Source organism: Schistocerca piceifrons, chromosome 4, assembly GCF_021461385.2.
Source record: "Schistocerca piceifrons isolate TAMUIC-IGC-003096 chromosome 4, iqSchPice1.1, whole genome shotgun sequence".
Lineage (NCBI taxonomy): Eukaryota > Metazoa > Arthropoda > Insecta > Orthoptera > Acrididae > Schistocerca > Schistocerca piceifrons.
In genome coordinates this window covers 41,896,753-41,911,670 of record NC_060141.1, presented here as the reverse complement: position 1 = coordinate 41,911,670, position 14,918 = coordinate 41,896,753, and the positions used below count along the sequence as shown (strand labels likewise).

The window sequence follows — 14,918 nt, the reverse complement described above, 5'->3', positions numbered from 1 at the left end:
GTAAGAAAGGCGTGTTTGTTCCAGAAATGAGCGTGAGGAGGAGGCGAGGGTGGCGCTAGCGTCCGGCCGGAAGTGGCCACGCGGCTACACAACAGCCAGCTTCCCGGCCCCGGCGTGGCTTGCTGCAAGAGCAACAAGTGCCGAGGCGAGGCGAGGCGAGGCGAGGCCGGACCGCTGCCGCCAGCCCCGTTCCCAGCGGAGAAAGCGCCGGCGAGGCGATGTGTGTCGCAAGGCGGAGGCGCGCCTGCCGCTGCGTCCGCCTCTGCCACTGCCTGAAGATGCCACGGCGCGGCGCAGCCGAAACGTCGAAGCGCGCAGTGCCAGACCTGACAACGGTCCTCTCCAATTACGAATTAAGTTATCGATTTAATTTCATCCACATTGTGAAACTGTAAACAGGACCGTACTCAGTACACAGCAAGTACGCTTAAAAAAGCTTTCAGACACAATTTTTTCGTGTTCTACTCAATTACGCGGTGCGTTTCTGACCTGTGCTTCCCGTCGTCAGGTGCAAAATCATCTTAATACACAATTTATTTTCGCTCCTGAGTGGGGTGACATGTAATTTCCTGTTGTGAGAAGATTACATACTGCCGGCCGAGCGTTTCTAGGCGCTTCAGTCTGGAAGCGCGCGACCACTACGGTCGCAGGTTCGAATCCTGCTTCGGGCATGGATGTGTGTGATGTCCTTAGGTTAGCTAGGTTTAAGTAGTTCTATGTTCTAGGGGACTGATGACCTCAGAAGTTAAGTCCCATAGTGCTCAGAGCCATTTGAACCATTTTGCTTACATACTAGGTGTTGTACTTCGTGAATCAACTACGCAAAATATGATTAATGCCAGCAGAAGTCGGTTTACAGTGGTGGAAATATTTATTGCATCACCATGAATTACTTCGTCTTTTTGTCTTTTGCAGCAGTTTGCTTCAGGTTATACCAGTCCCATTGTTTCTAAACTTTTTGGACATATTCTTGCCTTAATAATCTGACTTCTTCACGCATGTTTTCCAACAATACATAACTATTTGTTGTCGTTTGGTTTTACAATGAAACCAGTGTTTGTACTGCCATTTTCAGTTGAGATTTTGCAGTGAGAAGATGGGCATTTCACTTGAATTAACGCCAGAAAAGAAATCTGCTATACTTGCTTATTCGTCTGTTGGTCTCAGCACCAGAGAGATAGCCTCTAAGACGGGATTTAATCAGTCTACGATTTCTAGGTTACTGAAAAAATACAGGGAAAAAGGAAATGCTGATCGTGAGAAAGGAAGAGGTCGGAGAAGGTCAGGGTATTGAAAAGGCTTTCGCTCAACGATCGTCGGCTGTCGTCAACTGAACTAAAGCGAGACTGAGAAGAAATGTGCGACACCTCAGTAACCAGTAGAACTGTAAGAAACTAATGGAGGCTGGACTCTCAGCCCGTCGTCCTACAAGGAAGCCTTTATTGACCAAGATAATGCGACAACAGCGACTAAAATGGGCAAAGGCACATGCGACATGGACACCAGTGATGTGGAACAAAGTAATCTTTTCAGACGAGTTCAAATTTAGTCTGCATGGCTCAGATGGAAAAGTGTTCGTGCATCGAAGAAAAGGCGAAGAATTTTTGCCATAATGCCGAACACATACAGTCAAACACCCACAAGGACGGATGGTTTGGAGGTGCATTTCCAGCCACGGAGTAGATCGTCTGGACTTCATCAACGGCACTGTCAACCCAGATGCCTACGTAGGCATCCTTGAAAGGAAGCTTTTGCCAACCATTAGAGACCAGTTTGGAGATGTTTCCTACTGCATTTTTGAGGGTGACGCCGTTCCTTGCCATAGAGCTTTGAAGTTGAGTCCTATGACTAATATTTGTACTAAACACGAATCAGATTACTTTCTTGGTTAATTATCACGTACTCCTAGGTTTCAGGTAAAATCTTTCCTTCGACAAAATGGGGTTCGAGTATTAGAGTGGGCTGGAAACAGCCGTGATGTCAATCCTATTGAGAATTGTTGGAAGGTTATGGGAAATGCTATTACCAAAAAGAAGCCGCGGAATAAATGGGAGCTTTTGGAGACCCTTGTGCGTGTGTTGTTTCATGAACTGAGTGAGGAGTACATTAAAAAGTTAATTCTTTCAATGCCTTCACGATTCCAAGCTGTGATTAAGGCGTGTGGTGGAGCAACAAAGTATTAAATGCAACAGTGTGTTCGTATGAGGCAATACAAACACTAAAATCAATCATTAATCCAACATTAATATGCACTGTTTCTTTCAACATTAGTACTCATTTTCAGAATAGCTGACATATCCAGTTACACTCATTTTTCAAGAAAGTGTTAAATTACAAAAAAAAAACCATTTTTATAGAAACAAAAATCAAGACTAAAAACCAACTGACAAAAATTATTGTGTATATTCATTTCTGATAAAAATCAATAGAAATCAGGAAAATTTAGCTCAGTTATACAATGATTGTAACAAAAATTGTTAATTGTAAGAGGTGATGCAATAAATATTTCCACCACTGTATAATTTATGTCATCCTTACATCGTGCTACTCAAGGTGCACATCTGTCTGTACAATTTAAAAACACTTTACAGATGGAGTTTAACGTCGTGCGATCAAGGACGAGGTTTACCGTGTAGTGTTAGAGATCTGAGTATTAAGTAAATTGACATATGCGAGGAATAAATATAAAATAAGTCTTTAAAATTAATAAAATAACTCTGGCTAGCGAAATCTGTCTGTTCGTTTAACAGTGATTCAAGTTTTCTGATTTTATGGGCGTATATTTCCAGTTGTTCTAAGGTATTTAGGGTCTAACCTTGGCTTCATTGTGAAGTAGTAGCAAATATATGTGAGACTGCAGGCTTAATCAGTGAATCTCTATGAAGTTCTCTCGGTTTATCGGCCGAGTCAAGCCGTTGTTCTTTGACAACGTTTCGAGAAGTTTAATACTCGTCATCTTCAGGCGAAGTCACTTCACCCGGCTATGACAGTAGGATACTTGTCGAAAAGTTGCCGCAAGCGACGCCTTGACTCGGCTGATAACCTGAGAATTCTACCAAATTGTTTTCGTCCTGTTGTTAATTTCTTTGTGTCTAAATTATCAACTGTTTTGGCTATGTAGCCATCGTTTAAGGCAATACTTTTTATTGTGTCTAGTTCTGTGGTACAAATATTTTCTTCTAAGTCAAGTGAGTGCTCTGTGCAGCATGGACCTAAATTCAGCATGTCTGCGTGAGGTGGGATAGCGTGATGGGTTGCCTATTGCTATGCCTGTTTTCCCTGCACAGTAGCCATCATACTTTGTACACTCCACTGCTGTTAAATTTTTTAGTATCTCTTTTTATGTTGTGGACCAGTAAGTGTCCTAACTTGTTATTAGTGAACAACACAATTGTTACATTGGTTTTTTGAATAGGCTATCAATTATTTAAGAGATGGGGCCTAGGTATGGGATGCTGGAAAAAACGTAGAGGCGAGAGTGTGACATGGGTGACGTGATATCTGATGGCAGAAAGGATAAACCAACGTCTGCTGGCGTTAAAAGGTTAAAAGTGTTCTTTCTGGTTCGTTCTGAAAGTTTTTCACTGTTTTTGCACTATTTCCCATCTTTATTGCGCTGTTGATCCTCGACATACAAAACCTAACACCTAACCTTATCGCCGGCCGCGGTGGTCTCGCGGTTCTAGGCGCGCAGTCCGGAACCGCGCGACTGCTACGGTCGCAGGTTCGAATCCTGCCTCGGGCATGGCTGTGTGTGATGTCCTTAGGTTAGTTAGGTTTAATTAGTTCTAAGTTCTAGGGGACTGATGACCACAGCTGTTAAGTCCCATAGTACTCAGAGCCATCTAACCATATCACAACATCTCACCTCACTCAACAGCACAAGTAAATGATATATTAAGACGATCTGTAGCCCACGATGTGTCTACGGGAACCGAAATTCATCGTATAATTGAATAAAACACGACAATATTGTGACTGAAGGCGCTTTTTGTGCGTACTTCCTGTGTAAAGTTATCGTATCTCAAAAAGTGTTTACTAACTTTCAGCGAATGCATTGGTACACAATACATGCTATGTAATAAGAGCATGTATCGGTTTAAGGGCTTTTTAAGTGGATGAGATCATGCGCGCCCTCACTATAAAGATTGGTCACGCACTTCAGATACTGTTGGCACCATGCGTTTCCACGAACAGTGGCCAATCCCAGATTCCTCTGGGAGACGAGACTCAGTACTTGCGGCGGAACTCACTGCAATCAATATGAATACAGCTTATATAAAGATACATGCATTATTTTGGCAGGCACCTGATCAGCACTGTTGCTCATATCGAATCATGTCGTGAATAATACCAACGATTACTTGGTGTACCAGAATAAAGACTGGATTGCTGAACTACAACTACAACCAACTATGGGCTAAGGGGCACCATGTTCTCAGGGACAGTGAAACTATCAACGCCCCCTTGGGAGAAGACATATGAACATTTCCCTTACACGACCTTCTCCAAGACGTCAGGCGGTAGGGCAAAACACGAATTCAAGAGACTAAAAAGCATACATTTTATGCTGCGTTATTAACAACGACACCCTAACGGTCTGGCGAAACTGAACTCGACGTAGAGTAATCTCATTCTCTCTCTTTCTTTCCTCTTAGTGAAATACCAGAATAAAGACAGTTAACTTAAGAGCTACATTCAACAACCATCATTTTAGATAGAAATTAAACAGAAAAATTGTGTCTTTTTAGTTGGATGCACTCTCGGACTCAATTGTGATTTTAAGAAACTTTGCAGTTTACGTTTGCATGAGCGCACAGTCTTTAGGATCAGAGCAACCCCTTCCACTTATTTTCTTGACGCGGTGTAAAAAGTTCTCAATTACGAGATTACTTTTTCCGCTGAACAGCTTGCCTTTTGAAAAACAGTAATATCAGAAATTGAGTTTGTGACATATTTTCTGTGTTCTTCTTTTCTGTTGCCGTCTTTTTACTTAGCGAAAATCATGTCATGTTCGTTGGATGGTATGTGGCTGCTTTTATACACAGAAAAACAAAACTTTTGCACTTTGTTTCTGATCCAGAATATTACGCCATCTTCGCACAGAAAATATGCCACCAACAGCGCCAATAATTGCTTAAAACATGTTGTAACATACAATAAATAAGATTTAAAAAAACCACTGATGATGGTGATATTTGTCGTCGAAACTAGTTTGGGATAATAAAGAAATAAACGAATAACAAGGTGTTTTGCATCAACGCGGACTCAATTTCTGATATTACTGTTTTTCTATGCAAACACGGACCAAATGGTTCCAAGATAATATTATAGCTTGCCTTTTAGTAAACAAGAAAATTACGTACCAGCATTGACAAGAGCGTTCTCACTACATGTGTATGGTAGAACAGAAATAATCGAAGATCTGATTTCAGTATTGTAGCCTCGGTTATACATTCTCGGAAAGAGCATTTCAAAAAATGTTAAAGAAAAATAAGCTTTGCACGCCGATGCTATGGTAACGCAGGAGGGCGCTTTGTCTGGGAACGCCACTAGACAGTGCCAGTTTGTTTTCTGTGATCTGTAAACAGGAAGCGCCTTAATTACGACCGAAAGTGCCGAATGGCGTCGGTCCGCCATTCAAGAAGTGGAGTTTACGGCGGCTCGTGTTTTAACGCCAGCTGCTGGCTGTAAACAGGACTGCCGTCTGTGCCTGAGTTACGGCGGGCAGAGACAGCTTGGCGGGATGTCTAAACTGTTTAGTTAACAGCCACACAAATGAGTCCAATAACGCGTTCAGAGTGTGCGACAGTCTTAATTGTTACACTGATAACTACGCTCGCGTATTATGGCAGTTCTGAAGACCGAAAATTTCCTCTTTAGGGACCAACGAGGGTTTCAAAAAACAACGATCGTGTGTAACCCAGCTTGCTCTGTCCATCCAAGAGCCCCAGAAAGAAGTAGGTAACAGGTGTACATGCAGATGCAGCGTTCCTTGAGTTTCGGAAGGCATTCGATTCACTTACGCTCTGCCGCCTCATGAAAAATATACGAGCGTATGAATAAGACCAATTGTGTGATTGAACTGAAGAGTTTGTAGCAAACACAATTCAGTATGTCATTCTGACCGGAGAGACTTAAAAGCAACTTCTGGTGTACTTCAAGGGACTGTTAGTGGACCATTACTTTATCCACAATATACGAGGGTGAGTCAAATGAAAACCTTGAATTTGTAATAACAAATCGAAATTTCACGCCGTTATCCTGTAAGTTGGTAGGCGTGCTACAAACAGCGTGCAGAATAGCCTGTAGGTGGCAGCATAGTGCAGATGAACACATACCGGCGCAGTATCAGTATAAAGATGGCCGCCCCATTTGCGACTTGCACCAGGGAAGAACAGCGTTCTGTTATTCGGTTTTTTCGTAGTGAAGGTGTGAAACCTATTGAAATTCATCGACGAATGAAGGTTCAGTACGGTGATGCATGTTTGTCACAGCAGCAAGTCTACGAATGGAGTAGGAAGTTCGCAAATGGTGTGACATCAGTGGAAGATGTTCCTCGTCCAGGTCAGGCACAACGAGTTGTGACTCCATAGAACATTGCAGCAGTTGAAGCCATAGTGAAGGAAAACCGCCGTGTGACACTGATTGACATAGCAGCATGTTTACAGATTAGTCACGAGTCAGCACATCACATTGTGCATGATGTGCTCCTGTTTCACAAAGAGTCTGCAAGATGGGTGCCACGACAGGTGACTCCTGAAATGAGAGAACGACGTGTTGATGCTTGTGAAGAACTTGTTCGGCGCTTCGAACGAGAAGGTGATGGCTTCCTTGCAAGAATCGTTACTGCGGACGAAACCTGGGTTCACTTCCACCAACCGGAAACGAAGAGAGCGAGCAATGAATGGCGCCATTCCTCATCACCAAAACCAAAGAAGTTTCGAACAGAACCATCAGCAGGGAAGGTTATGCTGACTCTCTTTTGGGACGAAAAAGGCGTCATTTTGGAGCATTACATGCCTAGAGGGACCACTGTCACCTGTGCATCATACACAGATGTCCTAAAAAAATCATCTGCGGCCTGCAATCAAATCAAAGCGACGTGGATTGCTGTCAGCAGGTGTCCTCTTGCAGCATGACAATGCAAGGCCCCACACTGCCCGTACAACAGTTGCAACACTCACAGACCTGCATTTTCAGTGTCTTCCTCATCCAACATACTCACCAGACCTTGCCCCAAGTGATTTCCATATATTTGAACCACTCAGAAACACAATGGGAGGAAAGAAGTTCCCTTCTGATGAAGAGGTACGCCACGCGGTGCATGAGAGGTTGCGCGGACTACTAAAAGAATTTTTTTCTAAAGCAATTTATGCACTTTGTAAGCGCTGCATGACTTGCATTGAGCGTGTGGGAGATTATGTTGAAAAGTGATACAGCTTTGCACCACTTCTTCACAATAAATAATATTTAAAAACATATTTAAGGTTTTCATTTGACTCACCCTCGTATATAAATTATGCCGTAGATAACGCCGGAATTTCCATAAGGCTTTTCGCGGATGATGGTGTTGTGTGGTTTGAAGATTATTGTACAAACCAAACATCAGACACGCTTGTCAACTATTACGCGTGCAGCCGCATTAGCATTTCGAGCAGTACCTACTTATATGTGCTGTAAAGGCGGCAAAATTCGGAGGGAGAGGTATGATAGTCTGGCGCTGTTTTTGCTGATCTGTTTTCAGACCGAGAGTCTTAATCGATAACAGAGTTATCGTATGTATATTTGGTACCATTGAAGACAAAATGCTTCCGACACCGTGGTAACCATTTGGAATCAAGTACTTGTCTGTATCAGTATGATGCAGTCTCTGTGCCGACAATACCGTAGTGGATTTGATGAACTGATATTCTTGAAGCCTGAACGTGATTCGCACAGAACAACTTTGGAACGATGTAGATCGTCGGATGCGTGGCAGATCAATTCGACCACAACTGACCACCATGCGGGAAACAAATCTGACCAATGTATCTCAGGACTTCACAACGGGGTTCGCCAAAGATTAAAAGCCTTAACGCCGGGGAAAGTAGGCCCTACACGTAGTCTGGAGATGTCTGGTTTCATTACGTGCATGGAAACACTCGTACATTATCCAGATACACCGCTACTACGATCAAATATCTACACCACTAACGAACAAGCGTGCTAACGCCAATCTCACAGTGATCGCTTTGTCGCTGGAAACGAATCCATATCGTACAGCACTGAATGCCCTCATCTTACGCAAATATGGGACGCTTATGTCTGTTCTCGAGTGCACAGATGTTATTTGTTGATTACATCAGATATTCACATATACTTGACTTTATTACTTCACTGCTCTCGGTTTCCGTGTCTGACAACGGTACGCCGTATTTCTGGATCTGTACGTTCCTCTTACGTTACTGCAGGAGAAGACACGAACAGTTTCTAATAGCAAACATGGGAATCAGTGACTTTCACAGGATTGACTGTGTTTGATAAAAATTGAATAAAATCAGCTCGGTTTTCAAATCGAGTCACATCGAATAAAACATTCGAGCTTTCGAGGCTATCTCCGCCATCGTCGTCTGGAGAAGAAACCACTGCCTGCAGGGGCTGTTTTTTTTTTCCCTTTAATGTTATTTCATCCCCCATCGCCCCCATATGGGCGGAGGGTCTGTTAGCGCTACAGTCAACTCGCTCTTCAGCCAACTGACAAGAAAATATAAATGAGAGGAAAGAATAATAAACAGAAGGTGAGTGCCGGGGGAGGCGTCGTTTTCGGCTTCCGTATGCGCGAGTGCAGCCTGTGGGCCAATCAGAGAGGGCTGGAGCGACGTTTGCGCGGAAGCCGACTTGGGTAGCTCGTATCAGGTCCGAATTTCCTCCCGCATCCTTCCCTAATCCGAGCTTGTGCTCCGTCTCTAATGACCTCGATGTCGACGGGGCTTTAAACACTAATCCCCTCTTCCTACGGCCAACCTCGGAACCTGTGACGTCAGGCGGCGTTAGGGGCCGGCGCCACGTTTGAAACTACGTCTCCCAACGACCTACAAGCACCAAAAGTCCGTCTCTGCTTCCGATATCGACAGCCCGCCCCCCACACACTACTACACCACTGGCCATTAAAATTGCTACACTTAGAAGACATGTAGATGATAAACGGGTATTCATTGGACCGGTGCTTCCCAACGTGTGGTCCGCGGACCCCTGCCGGCTCTTTCTAGGGGGTCCGCGGCCACATTTCATCAAATCGTGTAAAATAATGTGAAAATGAAATTCATCATTTTTTTTCGTGTGAAAAACATGTGTACTTTTACTTCAGGTCGTATTCCCAAGCAGCCTTTGCGGTTCCTAACTGAGAGCGAATACACAGTTTAGTGCCGGAGAATGCGGCTTCTCTGATCGACTGTTTCGCAACAATACGGGGGTCGTTTGTGCGCCGGCTCACGGCGCCAGATGCGCTGATAACATTTTACGCATGCGCGGAGCGAGCTTTGTAAGATTTATTATGTGAAAACGCTGCAAGTACTCCATTGGCTGCAACATACTATGGAAGTGGAATAACCAAGAAGCATAAGTACAACGAAAGCTATTTAGAAATGGGCTTTATGGAGACAAAGAAGGGTAAAGCTCAGCGTGTAATTTGTGCGCGAGTCCTTCCGAACAGTTCAATAGTTCCAGTTAAATTGCACCGTCATTTTGGAGGTACTCACCCGGATTTCCAGGCTAAAGACACCGATTTCTTCAAAAGGAAAAGTGCCGAACTAGCTGCTTCTCAGCATTGCATGAAAACTCATGCAAAAACAATTAATAAAAATTCATTAAAAGCTTCTTTCTTGGTTAATTATCGAGTGGCAAAAACAGGCAAAGCTCTTACCATTGCAGAAAATCTCATAAAGCCGTGTGTTAATGATATTGTTTCTTGCATGCTAGACGAATTGGGAACATGGCACGTGCATTTATAAGTTTTCAGTTCCCATGGGTTTCGCTGTGAAATTTAAAGTTACTGTGCTATTGACTGACGAGGGGTCCGCCATGGATTTTCGACTGAAGAAGGGGTCCGCCAGCTAAAAAGGTCGGGAAGCCCTGCATTGGACAAGTATATTATACTAGAACCGACATGTGATTACATTTTGACGCAATTTGGGTGCATAGATCCTGAGAAATCAGTACCCAGAACAACCACCTCCGGCCGTAGTAACGGCCTTGATACGCCTGGGCATTAAGTCAAACAGGGATCGGATGGCGTGTACAGGTACAGCTGCCCATGCAGCCTTGACACGATACCACAGTTCATCTAGAGTAGTGACTGGCGTATTGGGAAGAGCCAGTTGCTCGGCCACCATTGACCAGACGTTTTCAGTTGGTGAAAGATCTGGAGAATGTGCTGGCCAAGGCAGCAGTCGAACATTTTCTGTATCCAGAAAGGCCCGTACAGGATCTGCAACATGCGGTAGTGCATTATCCTGCTGAAATGTAGGGTTTCGCAGGAATCGAATGAAGGGTAGAGCCACGGGTCGTAACACATATGAAATGTAACGTCTACTGTTCAAAGTGCCGTCAGTGCGAACAAGAAGTGACAGAGACGTGCAACCAATGGCACCCCATACCATCACGCCGGGTGATAACGCCAGTATGGCGATGACGAATACACGGTTCCAATGTGCATTCACCGCGATGTCGCCAAACACGGATGCGACCTTCACTATGCTGTAAACAGAACCTGGATTCCTCCGAAAAAATGTCGTTTTTCCATTCGTGCACCCAGGTTCGTCATTGGGTACACCATCGCAGGCGCTCCTGTCTGTGATGCAGCGTCAAGGGTAACCACAGCCGTGGTCTCCGAGCTGATAGTCCATGCTGCTGCAAACGTCATCGAACTGTTCGTGCAGATGGTTGTTGTCTTGCAAACGTCCCCATCTGTTGACTCAGGGATCGAGACGTGGCTGTACGATCAGTTACAGCCACGCGGATAAGATGCCTGTCATCTCGACTGCTAGTGATACGAGGCCGTTGGGATGCAGCACGGTGTTCCGTATTTGCCTCCTGAACCCACCGATTCCATATTCTGCTAGGCTACATTCCGACCTTTATCAAAGTCGGAAACGTGATGGTACGCATTTCTCCTCCTTACACGAGGCATCACAACAACGTTTCACCAGGCAACGCCGGTCAACTGCTGTTTGTGTATGAGAAATCGGTTGGAAACTTTCCTCATGTCAGCACGTTGTAGGTGTCGCCACCGGCGCCAAGCTTGTGTGAATACTCTGAAAAGCTAATCATTTTCATATCACAGCGTCTTCTTCCTGTCGGTTAAATTTCGCGTCTGTAGCACGTCATCTTCGTGGTGTAGCTATTTTAATGGCCAGTAGTGTAAGTATGTACCCCTGGTCCCTGTAAACGTGTTGCTATTTATTCTAAACTCGCCGGCCTGCTTTATAGCAGGATCACAACATGTTCACGCTAACGCATGAGCCAAGACTCTCGTATTCTCAAATTGTCTTTTGTGTTGTCTAGACAATGTTCGGCTACGGCTGACTTAGTTTACCATGTCGTTTGTGCTCGGTGCAGTGCTCCACAACTGTACTAATTGTTTGACCTATATAGATGGTGCTGCATTCGCTACGGACACCGTACACACGGGGGGCTATGCCGTCTCTAACAGAGCGCAGGATGTCTCGTATCTCGGGCGCGGGCCGGAACACTGGCCTCTGCCGCACACGTCCTAACTTTCTGGTCGTTGCCCCACTGTATGCCTTGGACTCTTCTGCCGAATCACAAAGCGTCCTTCGTCGGTGGAACCTGAAAGCGTTTGCAGTGTCTCCCTTGCTGTGACCATTGCCTCTGAACAGCCATCTCTTGTGCTGCAGTTCAGACGGTAAGTGCTCGTCGTCAGAAATAACCCCTGCTCTGTGTACTAACGTAATTGGGTCCACTGTCTTGAGTACAGGATGGTGAAAACGATTGGCGTTCGGGTATCGATCGGTTAGCGAGTGCTGGAGAAAATGATGACCCCATCACTGTGCCATTCTTTGCTTCATAACATTCGTTGCGGTACGAGAAGTTCATTGTGGTTAGAAGACGACGGAACAACTCGACGATTCCAGGCGGAAACTGTTGGACGAAAAGATCCAGCGGGTCTTGTACTGCCGCCCTCGTGCAAAATATTACACAACGGTGTATTTTCACTTTCTTGAGTGTCTCAACAAGCGACTACAAGTTTCCAACATGGTGTTCGTATTCGGTGGTTTGTACTCCTGACGACGATGCTGAAAATAGCCATTGAAAGCTCGATTGTTGTAATCGAAATGACGCGGTTTGAAAACTGAGAAGGGTTTTTTTCAGGCATGCCGTCGCGAAAGACTCCTGCGACACTTTGCTAAATATTCATCTGGTTACCTTCGATTCAGAAAGCTGTTGCACTCAGCGGCCGGCCAGAGTGGTCATTCTGATATGAAGGAAGATGTTGAACTCCCTAAGGATCCGTTTAGAAGGCTGGAACTGACAAAAATAACAAGGCAGTGAAGGACTTTGCAATGTCGCTGTTCGGGACTGCTCTTCTATCCACGTAATTTACCCTGGATGGAACAGACGTCAAGGATTTACTGAATGATTGATTTGGGTCTGGGAAATAATGATGAGGAACCGGCTGCAGAAGAAGAGGTTGTGCCTGTTGAACTGCCACCAGTTGAAGGTGACAGTGAAGGTGCTAAATGTGTGCTATCGCTAAAGACTGAATATGATTCCTCATTCTTTGAATGCTGTAATTTATGACTGCAATCATCTGTCACCTTATTTATGTCATTTCATTGTAGCCATTTTTGTTACTGTTTTTGTGGAATAAAAAAAAAGCGGTTCTAGGCTCTTCAGTCTGGAACCGTGCGACCGCTACGGTCGCAGGTTCGAATCCTGCTTCGGGCATTGATGTGTATGATGTCCGTAGGTTAGTTAGGTTTAAGTAGTTCTAAGTTCTAGGGGACTGATGACCTCGGATGTTAAGTCCCATACTGCTCAGAGCCATTTGAACCATTTTGGACTCAGCGACTGTTATATTGAATTGTTAATTATAGATTGCAGTGATCAGTCGTCCTTTTTAATCTTTTTTTATTGTGTAGATCTAGATTTCGGCTAGAAGCTAGCCATTCTCACAGTATCCAGTGAACTGTGGATGAAGCCCGACCAACAGGGAATTACATGCACTGAGCGGAAATAATAATGCATTGAGAAAGGGTAGCTTCTAGACGAAATCTAGACCTGCACAATAAAATTTTTTAAAAAGGGCGACTGATCGCTGCAATCTACAATTTACAAGTTGCTAAATATTGTTAATTTGTCCAGGAGTAGCTAAAAATTAGGGACATAGCTCTCGTTGAACAGCACAATACGACAGTTTCGATCCTCTTCGTTTGCAAATAATCCAGCGGTGCACGGTGCTATGAGAAATGGCAAATGTTTGGCCGAACTTTCACAGTCGGCTGCAGCGAACGACGGTCTAACTAGGGAGTCCGTTGGCCTGAAGAAAGAGGGAGCGGCGAGCGACGGCAAGTGCGAACCAGCTGACCACGCTGTGTGTCTGCAGGCAGTGCCTCTCACATCCGCCAGGAGGTCGAAGTGGAGCGAACACGAGTCCGGCAGGGGAGAGAAATGACGCATCAGGACGGTGTCCGACAGCCAAAGCAGAAACCAAACCGAACACCACAACCAGGTGGTGTGCGTATTCCCTGAGCTGGTTACAAAGGCAAGTGTGCGTCACGTGGCAAAAGTTGCTGAGTAACTTGAAGTTTGTGCAGATACGATTTCACAGTTCTTAGCAGCACTTTTCGAACGGTGTAGCATGGAATGTTCAGTTGTCGTGACAGTTCGTGCACTGCCTGAAAGTCGCACACTGGATCCAGCCAATCATGGCAACAGAAACTTCAACAATTCGTGGCGCATTGGCCGTCGGCCTCTCATTTTTTCTCCAGTACTGGAATATAATGAAATTCCCGCGCGATTCTACCACAGCACTCCACTAGACGGACCAAAACGGCACACCTAATTAAGTAGAGTAGTGTAACGTAAGTTAATTTCGCGCAGTATAGATAATTTTGTAGTGTTTCGTTATAAGTTAGACAATTCGGTGTAGTGTTTGTTCGTTTTGTCAACAGCTGGCATAACAATTTATTCTCGAGCAGCGCTACAGCTGCGCTCTCTCGCGGTCAAAAGCGTGCACTGACAAAACAAGTTACTGTCGAGTGGCACATTAAATATGTGGCGACAGCGATCCTAGGAAGCGTTGCGACAATCGGACTCCATCTTGGGTCACGCACTTCGGCGACTAGCAACGATGCTCTTAAATCTATTCCACACCCTTCTGCGAGACATTTATAGCAAATATTACTCGAGGCAAGCATTTCTCACACATAACTGATGTGAAAAAGATGGTACATCATGGAAACGGTGCTAGTTTGCTTCATACCCTACCATGACAGCCGCCAAAAACAACCGATTAAGGAAGCTGTCTACAAGTGTGATAATTGTTATGAACAATCAAGATCTACATCTACATCTACACTTATACTCCGCAAGCCACCCAACGGTGTGTGGCGGAGGGCACCTTAGGCGCCACTGTCATTACCTCTCTTTCCTGTTCCAGTCGCGTATGGTTCGCGGGAAGAACGACTGTCTGAAAGCCTCCGTGCGCGCTCCAATCTCTCTAATTTTACATTCGTGATCTCCTCGGGAGGTATAAGTAGGGGGAAGCAATATATTCGATACCTCATCCAGAAAGGCACCCTCTCGAAACCTGGACAGCAAGCTACACCGCGATGCAGAGCGCCTCTCTTGCAGAGTCTGCCACTTGAGTTTATTAAACATCTCCGTAACGCTATCACGGTTACCAAAGAACCCTG

General features: G+C 44.9%; 2 protein-coding genes across 2 annotated transcripts in view; one reads left to right on the top strand and one right to left on the bottom strand.

Moving 5' to 3' along the window:
- Positions 1–370, top strand: part of LOC124795580 (skin secretory protein xP2-like) — a 62,791-nt gene extending 62,421 nt beyond the window's left edge. Inside the window, exon 4 of the mRNA XM_047259652.1 lies at positions 25–370. Coding sequence (XP_047115608.1) covers positions 25–370 — 346 coding nt within the window. The remainder of the gene's footprint in view (positions 1–24) is intronic.
- LOC124795581 overlaps positions 1–14,918 on the bottom strand; it is a 479,635-nt gene that overhangs the window by 395,874 nt on the left and 68,843 nt on the right. The gene's annotated exons all lie outside the window — the stretch shown is intronic.